Here is a 13513-nt window from a genome sequence, read left to right as displayed (position 1 = left end):
TCTTTACCAAAAACCTTGACGGCGATGGTGTACATCTTCATGCCGGCCGCGCTCTCCAGGTTGAGAACATATTTGCCCCCGTCGTATCGGTTGACGTTCTCCACGGAGACGCTGCTCTCCGTTTTGGTGGACTTGATGACCATGCCCTGGCGGTCTTTGATGTTGCTGTTCATCTTGGCCCAGGTTACCTTGGGTGCGGGACGACCCTTGATGGTGGCGTGAAGCTTCATGGTGGCGCCGGCTCGTAGCTCCAGACCTTCCTTCAGTTGAGCGCTCAGCTCCGCCTCCGGAAGTACTACAACATCAGAAGTCATCATTCCTGAGCATTTTGAAAAAAGGCCGCATTGTCGGCGTCGTCGTCGTGAGCCGCAAAGTCAGAAATTTTCGGGGTGAAGCCCCTGCCCCCGGCTACCGCCCTGGCCCCGGCTAGCACCCCGCCCCGCGTTAAGGGCAACCACCCACCTATGATATCCGCTGCCACGTGCTCGCCGGGAACTTCGGCAGGCTCGCCGAAGCCGACTTTGTTGACGGCGGTGATACGGCAGCGATACGTGGCCTTGTGCGTGAGGTTCTGCACGGTGTAATTGGTGTCCTGCAAGTTCCTGGGAACGTTGCAACGGATCCAGTCCGGCGTGTCCGTCCTTTTGCACTCCACCAGGTATCCCAAGATGGCGCTTCCGCCGTTGTTGGCCGGGGCGTTCCAGCCGAGGCCGAGAGTACCGTGGGTGGTGTCGGTCACGTGCGGGTTCAACACTGGGCCCGGAGGAGCTAAACGGGTGCATTTGGTGCCCAGTTAGGAAGGAGAACCGGAGATAGAAAATGGCTTTGGGGAAACTCACTGATAGGGTTTTGCGCAGTGGCGGCCTCCGAGGCCTCGCTGGCTTTGCCGGGTCCCGCCACGTTCACCGCCATGACTCTGAACTCGTATTCCACTCCCTCGCTGAGGCCGGTGGCCTCCAAACTCCTGTCCGTGATGGGTTTCCTGTTCATCTTGGTCCAGTTCATTTCCTTGGTTTCCTTCTTCTCCAGCAAGTAACCCAGAAGGGCCGACTTTCCGTCATGGCCGGGCTCCTTCCAGCTCACCGTCATGGCATCCTTGGTGACGTTGGTGATCACGGGGGCCTCGCACGGGCCGGGGACGGCTGAGACAGACAAAAAACACCTTCCCTTGAGACCCTAGCGAGCATTGGAGGAAGGCCTACTTCAACTATGCCGACGATTCAAAGGTCAAACTCACTGAATGGGTTCTTGGCAATGACGGGGGCGGTGACGAGACTGTCGCCGACGCCCCACGTGTTCTCGGCGCGGATTCGGAACTGGTACTCGTGGCCCTCAATCAGCTTTTCCACTTTGAACTCCAGTTTTTCGCCCTTGATCTTTGAGGACACCTGTGCCCAGTCGGCTCGACTGGTCTCGCGCTTGTCCAAAATGTAGTTGGTGACGGGGGCCCCGCCGTCCTTCGGCGGGGGCTCCCAGGACAACTTCAAGCCGTTGGCCGACACCTCAAGGTACTGGGCTCCGGCAGGTGCACCGGGCACGTCTGCGCCGGACGCAGAATCGACGTCCGTTCAGGGCTATCGATCGGGTAACCAAAGCCGAGGTGGCGGCGAGCACTCACCCAAAACGGTAAGCTGGATGTCGGCGGTTTTGGAGCCGCTGGCGTTCTCTGCCAATACGGTGTAGACTCCGGTGTGTTCCTTGGTGACCGAGGTCATCTCAAGTTGGAACCGGTGTCTCTGCTGGCTGACGAGCTGACCTTCGCTCGACCTGAGGCCGTGGTCGCCACGCTTCCACGTGACCCTGGGCATGGGTTTACCGTAGACCTCGGCCTCCAAGAGAACCGAAGTCCCGGCCTTCACCTTCAAACCCTTCTGCATCCGGACGTTCACTTCAACCCGTGGAGGAACTGCAAAGGGTCCCCGATACTTTATTGAGGCTATCCCTTAGCCGACCCCCTAACTTCTGCTCTACTTGGACGTAAAAAGTTCCGCGGCGGTCGGTCCCTCTCACCGTTTTCGGCACAGACGAGGACGTCCTCTGTGGGCTCCGAAGGTTTGCTGATGTTGACGGCCGTTTTGGCGATGACTCTGAAGCGGTAGCGCAGGTCTTGTTCCAGAGCCGTCACGGTGTACTCCTCCCTGGGGACGCTCTGGCAAACGGTGTTACAGCGCACCCAGGCGTCTGCGGGCAGTCGGAGGGCCTCCACGTAGTAGCCGATGATTTTGCTCCCTCCGTCGTTTTTGGGACGGCCCCAAACCAGAGTGACGGAGTTCTTTGTCATATCCAGGACTTCCGGTTTCCCGGGCGTATCTGCGTGACAAGCACTTGGATGAGTCCCCGAGCGTAACAAAGCGAGCGGGCTTTCAATCTCATCCTACTTGTATAATGACTATAAAAGTATTCAATTCAATTCAATTCAATTTAATTTCCCAGACAATCTGCTGGGCACACACGACGAGTGACCCACCGATGGGCGTTCTGGCGGTTACAAAGTCTGTCTTCTGGCTGGGCTTTCCCTGACCTGCCCGATTTATGGCCGACACCCTAAAGGTGTAGTCCAGGCCCTCGATCAGGCCGGCGCAGGGGTACTCGGTGGTGCGCACGACCGTGTCGTTAGCCTTCACCCAAAGCAGACTGTTTCTCTCTTTCCGCTCAATGTAGTAGCCCGTGATGGGGCTTCCGCCGTCGCTCTCGGGCTTATCCCAGGCCACGAACATGCAGTCCTTGTTGGTCTTGTTGATGTGGCAGTTGAGAGGTTCTCCGGGAACATCTGCACGCAAAGCAAACAAGGCAAAGGCATATTGGAGTCAGGCGGCAAAGCTCCACGTGGATCAATTCCCATAACGGTACAATCAAGAGATAGAAACGATGATTTGATTTGATTTGATACTGAAAGGGAATGTACCAAAGGGGAACTTGGCGATCATCCTTTCGGACTGCACGGGGTCCGACACGCCGTAGCGGTTCTCGGCACGGATGCGGAAGACGTACTCCTTCCCGGGAACCAGTTTGCCCAGCCTGCAGCTGGTCTTGGAGCAGGTGGATACGGCGTTCACCCAGTCGCCTCTGCCCACGTCGCATTTCTCCACCACGTAATTGGTAATCTTGCTGCCTCCGTCCTCCAAGGGCTGGCTCCAGGACAGGGAGCAGGCATCCGAGTCGATGTCGCTGATGTCCACGGGACCCCCGGGAGGTCCGGGAAGATCTAAAAAGGTGCACACGGCCTCTGTCAAAGCACCTGCTCGCGCCGACCTTCAAATGACAAAGCAAGGAGCGACTCCCACCTCTGATGATAATCTTCAGAGGCTGCGCAACCTTTGCCGAACTGTTTTGGGCCACCAGGCTGTAGTCTCCGCTGTCCGTCCTGGAGACGTCCTTCACGATCAAGACGCACAAATTGCCAGACTGGTGCACGGCCAGGCGGCTGGAAGAAACCAGCGGCACGTCGCCGCACATCCAGGTGCAGCTGGGAGAAGGTTTTCCTGAGACGACGGCCTCCACCCTGAGTTTGGCGCCAGCTCGTTCGCTGACCGTGTCCGGCATGACGATTTTTGGCTCCACTGGGGAGGGGAGGAGAGAGCCCAGTAAATAAGGCGGCGGTGGCGGCGGCGGCGGCGACGACGACGACAGCTACATCTTCCCAAAGCCCCCTTTCGACGGTTTTACGATGTACTCACTCATCTGCTCCCTGATCTCGACGGGCTGCCTGCTCTCGGTGAAGGAGCTCAGGCCCACCATGTTCTTGGCGGCCACTCGGAACCTGTACCTCTTGCCCTCTTTCAGGCCGCTGATGCTGATGCTCAAGCCCTTCACGGTGGTGTAGGTGTTCCACACCTCCGTTTCGGGCACCTCCTTCAAGAGTACAGGCGCCGGAGCGGCTTCCCCGCCTTCCGCCTGCTGTGGAGACGTACCATTTCCTTACCACGCCTCCCTTAGCTGGGAATATCTCCCGTGACGTAGGTACGTTTGGTCGTCCGCGGTGTCGCCGGAAGCGTGGTAAAAGGACAAACCTCTGGCGGGGGCGGTGGCGGCTTGACCTCGACGTATTCGATCACGTAACCCTCGATCTTGGCCCCCCCGTCGTGCGCCGGCTTCACCCAGCCTACTGTGGCGCTGTTCTTTGTGATCTCCAAAATGTCAATCTTCTCACAAGGATCAGGTTTACCTGATAGACAGAAGCGCGTTCAATGGTGAGCGGTTCAAAGCCAGACGCCGCGTGGCCGCCCTCGAAGGCGTTGACGTGCCAGACGTCCTACTTACTGATGGGATCTGAGGCCAAATAGGAAGTGGGGGACACCCTGGGAACTCCCGGCCCGTACTCATTGACCGCAGTGACTCGGAAGTAGTACTCGGTGCCCGGCGCCAAGCCGCTGACCTTGAAGGGAATCTTGTCCGTCTGAACCTCCGCCTTTACCGTGGCCCAAGTCTTGCGGTCGATTTGGCGCTTCTCCACCATATAGTGAGTAATCTCGCTGCCGCCGTCCACCTCCGGAGGGCTCCAAGACAGCAGAGCCGAAGTCTGTTTGATATCCGAGGCTTCTAGATCGGCCACGGGTCCCGGGGTGTCTGTTCCAAGCAAAGGGGTAAAGGGTCGCGACCACGGCTCAAGTCTAACGCGAGGAGGGCGCGGTCGTGGTCGCGGCGAGGGGGAGAGGGCGGGACCTACCGAGAACCTTGACGTTGACGAACACCGCCTTTTCGCCGGCGGGGCTTTGGACCGTCAAGCAGTACTTGCCCGAGTCGTAGCGGGTGCTATCGGGAATGACCAAGAAGGTCATGGTGTCGATGATGTCCACGTGTCCCTTCCTGACCACGTTATCGATGCCCATCCTCCGCCAAATGACTTTGGGAGGCGGTCTGCCTCTGATGGTAGCGCACAGTCTGATGGGACAGCCGGCTCTCACTGTAAGGCCCTGCCTTAAATTGGCATCCAAGTCAATCTCTGGTGCCTCTGTGAAAGAAGGAAAAGATCCCTTCAGAGAAAAAGTTTCATCCGTGTTGGAAATTTCCAATCAAGGAGTGGCCCGAGTCTTCGGGGTTCAGCGGCGGCTGTTACCACCCTTATTTGTGCCTCGGTGGCAGTGTTTACCCGGGCCCTTTTGCTTTCGTTCCTGGGGGCGAGCAGAGCTACGACATAGTCGTGCTTGGAGAAGGCACTGACCCGAGAAATTCAGAACTGAATGGCTGGCTTCAAAAACCCGTAAAGTGGGCCAGTCCCTTTAGCAATACTCCTGACAATCTACAGGCCGGGTGACGAAAAGAGTCCTCACCGAGGATTTCCTTGGGGTTGACGGCCGCCTCCAGGTCACAGGGCAGGCTCATGCCCACTTGGTTCTGAGCGGACACTCGGAAGTCGTAGAGAATTCTCTCGTCCAGACTGGTGACGGTGAACTCGCAGAAGACCAGCTGAGCGGCCACGTTGCAGCGTTTCCAAGCCTCCTCCCCTTTCTTGACGCCTCCCTTCGCCCTCATCTCGACGACGTAGCCGATGATGGGCGCTCCGCCGTCGGACGTGGGCTTGGTCCAGCCTAGAGTGACGGTGGACTTGGTGCTGTCCAGGACCTTCATGTTCGTTGGGGGTGCGGGAGGCTCTGCGAGAAGAGGGACGGAAAAAAACAAAAAAACTCGGTGACAAAACAGCAAGGCTGACCGTGAAAAAACAAAAACTAAACTAAATCGACATGGGTGACGTACCGACGGCGTCCCTGGCCGTGATGGCGCGCGAGGGTTTGCTGGCGGCGCCGACGCCGATTTCGTTGACGGCTTTCACCCTGTATTGGTATTCGTGCAGGGGGAGCAGTCCGGCCACGGCCAGGCGAGTCGTAGGGGTGGGCTCCTTGTTCACGGCGGCCCACCTCACGGCGTGCTCCTCTTTCTTTTCCAAGAGGTAACCGGTGACGGGTTTGCCGCCGTCGGCGTCGGGTTCCGACCACTGCACGGTCATCTCCTCCTTGGAAATTTTGCTGACCTCCGGCGCGTCGGGAGCGCCCGGCACGCTGAACTCCGTCCCGGCCGTGATGGCCCGGCTCTCCACGGCGGGGCCGGGACCCATTTTGTTCTCGGCGCGAACTCTGAAGACGTAGCGGTTTCCCTCGATGAGACGGGTCACGTTGGCCTTGTTGGTGATGACGGCGTTGGAGTGGACCGACCACACGCCCCTCTTGACGTCGCACTTTTCAATGATGTAGTTGTAGATGTCGCTGCCGCCGTCGTCCTCCGGGACCTTCCAGGCCAAGAGGCATCTGTCGACGGTGACGCCGGACACCTCCAGGTCGCGAACCGGGCCGGGTCGGTCCAACACGTTAACCTTGGCGTGCGCAGAGCTGGTTCCCGCCGCGTTGGCGGCGCTGACTACGTATTTGCCGCTGTCCCCGCGCCGGGCCGAGGTAACCAGCAGCTTGGAGAAGTCGGCGCCGGTCTCGATCTGGAGAGCGGGGCCCCTCTTCAGCTCCGCCGGGCCATCGTCCTTGGTCCACTTGACTTGGGGCTGGGGCTTGCCCTTGAGCACGGCCTCGATGGGGATGGAGTCGCCCGCCTTCACCACCAGGGTCCCGTCCAGTTTGATCTTGACGTCCGGTTGGACCAGCTGCTCCTTCACCAAGACTTGGGCCGTGGTCACCCATTTGCTTTCGCCGCCCTCATTTTTGGTCTGAACTCTGAACTGGTAGACTTGGTTTTCCACACACCTGTCCGCCATGAAGTACGTCTCTTTGATGGCACCCTTGTGAACCCTCTCCCACTCCTCGGCCTCTGCGGGCTTCTTCTCCACGTGGTAGGCCAGGTTACGACTGCCTCCGTCGTAGTCGGGCTTCTTCCACCTGAGGAAGCAGAAGGTCTTGCCTATCTCCGAGACGTGGAAGTCGACGGGTTCTCCGGGCTTCTCCACGGAGTCCACCGCCAAGACGGCGACCTTGGTCTCCGCGGGTGGCCCCGCGCCGATCTTGTTCTCGGCTCTGACGCGGAAGAAGTACTCGCAACCCTCCGAGAGAGGGGCCTTGATCAGGCGCTTGCTACAGTCGTTGGAAACGACCGTCCACCCTCTCTGGCTGGGTTGACGGCACTCGATGAGGTACTGGGTGATCTCCGTGCCGCCGTTGTCTTCCGGGTTCTCCCAGGACACCATGCAGGAGTTCTTGGTCACGTAGGCCACCTTGACATTCTGACAAGGACCGGGAGCGTCCAGCACGTTGAGGATGACGGTGGCTTGTGCTTGCCCGCTGCTGTTCTTGGCAACGATGGAGTATTTTCCGTAGTCGGAGCGGAGCGCGTCGTCGATGACCAGCTCGCACAGAGGATAGCGGTGGTTGAGCGCGGTGCGCTTGTCCCGGGCCAGGGCTCTGGCGTCCTTGGTCCAGGTGATCTCGGGATCAGGTCTGCCCTTCACTCTGGTCATCAAAGTGACCACTTGGCCCGCCCTGACGGTAAGAGAGTCGCGGCAAGAAACGTCCACCACCACCTCTGGAGGAACCAGAATGTCCTTGGCCAAGATGGTCTCGCTCAGCTCCCGCGCTTCGCTTTCGCCGACCTTGTTTGCGGCTCGGATGCGGACCCTGTACTCCATGCCCTCGACGAGTCCTTGGACGCGGTAGGCGCACATCTTAATGAGCTCCTTGTTAATTCTGTCCCATTGAGCCGAGCCCGACTTTTGAATCTCCACGACGTAGCCCAGGATGGGACTGCCGCCGTCTCTGCTGGGTTTGATCCAGCAGATGTCCGCGCACGACTTGCTCCAGTCCTTCAGTTGAGGATTCACCGGAGGTCCCGGCCGAGCCAGGGGCCGAGCGGCCTTGACGGGATCGGAGGCGAGGGACGGTTCGCTGATGCCGGCGATGTTCTCGGCGAACGCTCTGAACTCGTAGCTGTTGCCTTCGAACAGGCCCGAAACTCTGTACCTGAGGTCCAGCACGGGAGTCTTATTGACCCGGATCCACTTGCCCGTCATCTCTCGCCGTTCCACCACGTAGCCGCTGATGGGACTACCCCCGTCGTAGTCGGGCAGGGACCACTCCACCGTGACGGCGTTCTCCGTGACGTCCGCGCACGTGGGGAGTCCCGGCGGACCGGGAGGGTTGAACATGTGCTTGGCGATAGTCGGGGGACTCTCCAGCCCGGCGCCGATTCCGATCTTGTTCTCGGCACGGATACGCACCATGTACTCGCGACCTTTTTCCAGGCGCGACACCTTGGCCTTGGTGGCCATCCCGCCGGAGCTCACCACGGACCACGGCTCCCAGGGTTTCTTCACGTCCTTCTTCTCAACCACGTAGTTGGTGACGGGCGTACCGCCGTCGTCCTTGGGGGGCCTCCATTGGATCATCATGTGATCGGGGGTCACCTCTAAGATGTTAATGGGTCCGACGGGCGGCCCCGGGAGATCCAGCACGGTGACGTGTAGCGCCACCGTCCTGCTGCCGGCGGGGTTCGACACGGTGAGGCTGTACTCCCCCGTGTCGCCTCGCGTGCATTCCGGAACGGTGAGGACGGTGCCGTCGCCGCGGGATTCGATGTTGTAGTGGTCTCCGGACACAATTTCCTTGCCGTCCGTCGTCCACTTGGCAGTGGGGGTGGGGATACCCTTCATCCTGGCCGGCAGGACAATTTTGCTACCCGCCTTCACAGCGAGACCTTCGATGAGCTTCACGTCCACTTCGATGGTGGGCGGTACTGAAAGAGAGCAAAAGCGTCGGGGTGAGAACCGTCGGCGAGGGCGGCCTGCCGACCTTTTCGGGCGGAAGACAGCCGCGGAGGCCTCACCGGTCTTTTCCCGGCAGGTGACGGGAACGCTGGTGTCGGGACGACTCAGGCCGATGGCGTTCTGAGCCATCGCCCGGAAACGATAGGTCTTGCCTTCCAACAGACCGCTGACGTGTGCGCCGTTGCCCCCGACGGTCTTGAAGGGCGTCCAGTCGGTCTGACTCTCTTCTTGGTACTCGATGACGAAACCGGTGATCTCGCTTCCTCCCGTGCGATCGGGCCACTCCCACGCCAACCAAACCTCGGTCTTGTCGGCATCAGTGTGGTGCAAGTTCTTGGGGGGGCCGGGTGGATCTGAAGAGTGAAAGCGGTTAGCCGAGAGCCATATACACCCATCAAAAGAGCCACAGGTTCCCTACCCCTGCTCTAGACTTTGCTAGGACGTCTAAAAACATTCCCTTTTGGCTTTTGGGCCGCTATGGCACTGTCCTGAAGCAGGGTTGGCCAAGTCCGGTCCTCGAGAGCCCCTGTGATCCAGTCGGTTTTCCCATGTCTCCCTCCACCAACACACCTGAATCAATTCATCAGGATTGGTACCAAGCTTCTTGATAGCTTGCTGATGAGTTGATTATTTGATTCAGGTGTGCTAGAGGAGGGAGGGAGGGAGATATGGAAAACAGACTGGATCACAGGGGCTCTCGAGGACCGGACTTGGCCATCCCTGTCCTAAAGGGATGGAGCCAATGGCTGCTTTTGAATGAATTCACGTGTTGGAGAGGGGCAGGACGTACGCAATTCCAAACTCCACCGCGCGTAACATCTTACTCACAGAGAGGATCGACCGCCTTGATAGGCGTTTTGGAGACAACGTAGTCGCTTCTGCCAAACTGGTTTTCCGCCGCCACTCGGAAAAGGTACTGGATTCCTTCTATCAGATACATGGCCATCAAACTGCGCTTTTTATTGGCTGCCGAAACGGGGATCCACTGCTCGGCAGCCACGTCCTTCTTCTCCACCACGTAATGGGAGATGACCGCCCCGCCGTTGTCCTCCGGAGCGTTCCAAGTGAGGTAGGCCGACTCGCTGGTCACCTCGGAAACCGCCAAGTCTCTCGGAGGCATGGGTTTGTCTACGGGGGACAAAAAGCCACCAGCCTTGACGCCGGAACGAATGGCACTCAAAGTCGGTCGGTCGGGGCGGGTAGACGGAGAAAACACTCACTGAGAACCAGGACGGCAACCGTGGCCGTTTTCTTGCCAGCGGCGTTTTCCACCGTCAGCGTGTAGTTGCCAGAGTCGGGCCGGACGCACTTGGGGATAAAGACTTTGGTGCCGGCGGGCGTGACGGCCACGGTGACGTGATGGGGCACGTTGCCGTCGTTTTTCTTCCAGCTGACAGTGGGTGCGGGCACGCCCTTGACGCTGGCACTCAAGGTGATGTCGGTGCCCAGCATGGCCAAGTGCTCACGCGCCATGTTGGCGTCCAGCAGCAACTCGGGCGCCTCTGCCAAAGGCAAGCGGGAGGGAATCAGGAGCGTGCCCCGCTTGGCAAATCACGGAGCGCGAAGAGGTCGGGCGCGGGGAGACGTCCTACCCAATCTGTCGTGGACCTTGACGGTCTGCTTGACGTGAGCCGGGTCGGACTTGCCCGCGGCGTTCACGGTGTAGATCCTGAAGGCGTACTCCTGGCCGTCGGCCAGCCCGGTCACGACGTAGCCCAGGTCGGGGCACTGCTCTGGGCGCTCGTTGGCCTGAATCCACTCGACAGAACCGGGATTCTGGTACTCCACCAGGTAGCCCAATATCCGTCCTTTCCCATCGTGGCGGGGCATCCGCCACCGCAGACTGACAGAGTCTTTGGTCTTGTCGTAGGCCTCCGGAGTCACCGGAGGACTGGGTCTCACTGTAAATCACCAATATGCACAGATATGATTTGGCGTTGCCACGCTGCGATGGGGTGGTGAGAGTCCCACTCACCGATGGGGTCTTTGGCGAGGATGGGCTTGGAGGGGACGCTGGGGTCGCCGGGTCCCAGCTCATTTTCGGCCATCACGCGGAACTCGTATTCGCAGCCCTCAACCAGGTCCTGGACTCGATACTGAGTGGCAGGGTACAACGGTTCCCTGGTGGCCCTAGACCACCTCTTGGCAGCGGGCTCCTTCTTCTCCAGGATGTAATTGGTGATGGGCTTTCCTCCGTCACGGGGCCTGTTCCAGAGCACCAGCGCGTTGGTAGCGTACACCTCTCGCACATTTGGCATTTCGGGGGCCTCTGGAACTCCTGGAGAAACACACACACACACACGTGTGGGCTTTTAAAGGGGTTCCTCTGAAACAGATGGTCTTGCCAGGTGGCCACAAAGCTGACTGCTCACGCTATCCTTTGGCATATGAAGAGGGAACGTGTTTTTTTCCCCAATGGGAAAAGCCAGCATACGAATGGTCGCGACAAGGGGTTTTAAGCGAGTGGCCTGGTGTGAAGAACTCACTGTAGAGGTCTTTGGCTCTCATCCCCTCAGACTCCAGTGGGTCGCTGATACCATACATGTTCTCAGCAGAGATTCTCATGACGTACTCCCGGCCTTCCGTTAGTTTGGGGATCTAAAATAATCAAGCAAACACTTTGAGTCCGGAGTCCATGTGCACAAGCGACGTTTGGTGCACCGACTTTGCACGTGGTCTTGGTGTTTGCTGAGGTGACAGTGTTCCAAATTTCTCTATTTGCGTCTCTCTTCTCAATGATGTAGTTGGAGATCTCAACGCCACCGCTGTCCAGAGGAGCTTTCCAAGAGATGATCATGTGATCCCGGTGCACCTCGTCAAAGATGACCGGACCCACGGGAGGAGATGGACGGTCTGGGTGGACATGGGGAAACTTGTTACAAATGACGCCCGTCGGTCGAGTACGGGAAGGTCACTTTGCGTGACGTCACCCCAAGCGTCACGCCTTAACCCTTGACGGAGGGGCGGCGTCAAACGCTAGTGGAAAAGGTGAAGAAGTTGGGGATGGTTTTGGGCTGGCTCCTCACCGACAACGGTCACGTTGCAGACTCCCTTCCTGGAACCCGTGCTGTTCTCCACCACCACCACGTAGCGACCACTGTGTCGGCGCTGTGCTTTCATCACGCCCAGCGACATGGTGTTGAGAGTGCTTTTGAACATGACGTGTTTGTCGGCCTTCAGCTCCTCGTCGTCCCGGTGCCAGGCGATGGAGGGGGAGGGCTTGCCGGTGTAGCGACCCTGCAGAAGGAAGCTCTCTCCCACACGGACTACCAGTTTGTCGCGGAAGTCCAGCTCGATAGTTGGCGGCTCTGAAACGCAAAAGCAGAGACGGTCGGTTGGCTAGTTTCCCCATGGTCTGCCCGGGGCCGCTGGCCTTGTCGCACGCCGCTCACCGAGTTCGTCCCTGCAGGTGACGGGTTTGGAGCAGAAGGACGGCTTGCCGGTCCCGACTTGGTTGACGGCACTGACTCGGAACTCGTAGGTGTCTCCCTCCCTCAGTCCGTCAAAAGTGTACTTCCTCTCCATCAGCTTCTCCTTGGTCAATCGCGTAAACTTGTCTTTGCCGATCATACGAGCCTCCAGGATGTACATGACGATCTCGGAGCCTCCGTCAAACTTGGGCGCTTTCCACGTCACCCGGATCAAATCTTTGGTGACCTTGTTCACCTCCAGCTCTTCGGGTCGGTCCGGCACACCTGAACGTGGGGAGACGTAGCCCGTTTATTGATTGATTGATTTATTTATCTTTTAAATGCCTTGGTCTATTGGTAGTTTGGGGATTGTTAGGAAGACGTGGACCTTACGACATCGCTACCACTTCAGACGGCCTCCACTTACTCAACGGTTCCCTGACAACGAGCTCAGCCGCCGTTTCCACAAAGGGTCCGAGGCCAATGGCGTTTTCGGCGGCGACTCGGAAGAAGTACGCCTTGCCCGAGATGAGGCCAGTCGCCACGGCGTTTTGTCTGCTGGCGGTGAACGTGAGCGAAGTCCAGGCCTTTCGTTCCGCTTCGCGCTTCTCAATCACGTAGTTGCTGATGGGAGACCCGCCGTCGTTCTCCGGGAAGTACCAGTTGATCTTGCAGCTATCGTTGCTCAGGTTCTCCGCAAGCATGGGGATGCCGACGGGCCCGGGAACATCTGGAACGGAAAGGAATGGGATGGGACGGGACGGGACGGAGTTTAGGCCAATGGCAACGAATGAAGGTTTTAAGGACTCCAAGCCGTCACTTGGTCGGTGACGAACGTCTCACCCAGAACTTCCACCGTGACGTTTTTCTTCTTTTCCCCGGCGGCGTTCTTGGCGCTCACGGTGTAGACGCCAAGATGCCTTCTGGCGCAAGGTTTGATGACCAAAGACGAGCTGATGGCCGTTGTCTCCACCTTGGCTTCGGGGGGAAGTGCCGCGCCGTCCCTGCTCCAGGTGACTTGTGGTGACGGCTGACCCGACACGTAACAGATGATCCGGATCACCCCGCCGGCGTGGACCACCATCCGTTCCTTCACCGAAGCATCCAAATCAACCTCCGGGGCAACTGTTGGGAAAAGTCAGGTGGAGCCGGGTGAAAACACGGAAGGATCGCCGCCCGCCGGGGCCAAATATCCAGCCTTTCCACGGAGAACTCACCGCTTCTATCGTTGACCTCCAGAACCTCGGGCACTTCGCCCGGTTCACTCATACCGGCCAGGTTGAAAGCCGTGACCCTGAACCTGTACCGACTGCCGGCCTTCAGACCGGCTACCACCAATCGGGTGCCACGTGTTTCGCTCTCCTTGGCCTGGAACAGAATGTGAGCCATCTTTGCCCGTGCGCAAGAG

The 13513-nt window shown here is 58.9% G+C and overlaps 1 protein-coding gene across 1 annotated transcript in view; it reads right to left on the bottom strand.

Moving 5' to 3' along the window:
- ttn.1 (titin, tandem duplicate 1) overlaps positions 1-13513 on the bottom strand; it is a 107729-nt gene that overhangs the window by 46403 nt on the left and 47813 nt on the right. Inside the window, exons 109-135 of the mRNA XM_077616753.1 lie at positions 13323-13473; positions 12949-13230; positions 12533-12835; positions 12088-12390; positions 11722-12003; positions 11361-11548; positions 11182-11293; positions 10671-10973; positions 10288-10596; positions 9916-10197; positions 9524-9823; positions 8755-9048; positions 5695-8664; positions 5271-5591; positions 4667-4951; positions 4261-4566; positions 4011-4165; positions 3678-3897; positions 3285-3560; positions 2906-3205; positions 2468-2770; positions 2011-2310; positions 1619-1906; positions 1238-1540; positions 840-1142; positions 463-768; positions 8-295 (exon numbers count right to left, since the gene is read on the bottom strand). Coding sequence (XP_077472879.1) covers positions 8-295; positions 463-768; positions 840-1142; positions 1238-1540; positions 1619-1906; positions 2011-2310; positions 2468-2770; positions 2906-3205; positions 3285-3560; positions 3678-3897; positions 4011-4165; positions 4261-4566; positions 4667-4951; positions 5271-5591; positions 5695-8664; positions 8755-9048; positions 9524-9823; positions 9916-10197; positions 10288-10596; positions 10671-10973; positions 11182-11293; positions 11361-11548; positions 11722-12003; positions 12088-12390; positions 12533-12835; positions 12949-13230; positions 13323-13473 — 10033 coding nt within the window. The remainder of the gene's footprint in view (positions 1-7; positions 296-462; positions 769-839; positions 1143-1237; positions 1541-1618; positions 1907-2010; positions 2311-2467; positions 2771-2905; positions 3206-3284; positions 3561-3677; positions 3898-4010; positions 4166-4260; positions 4567-4666; positions 4952-5270; positions 5592-5694; positions 8665-8754; positions 9049-9523; positions 9824-9915; positions 10198-10287; positions 10597-10670; positions 10974-11181; positions 11294-11360; positions 11549-11721; positions 12004-12087; positions 12391-12532; positions 12836-12948; positions 13231-13322; positions 13474-13513) is intronic.

The sequence above is a fragment of the Stigmatopora argus genome, chromosome 13, assembly GCF_051989625.1.
Source record: "Stigmatopora argus isolate UIUO_Sarg chromosome 13, RoL_Sarg_1.0, whole genome shotgun sequence".
Classification (NCBI taxonomy): Eukaryota; Metazoa; Chordata; class Actinopteri; order Syngnathiformes; family Syngnathidae; genus Stigmatopora; species Stigmatopora argus.
This window is presented reverse-complemented; position numbering and strand designations above follow the sequence as displayed.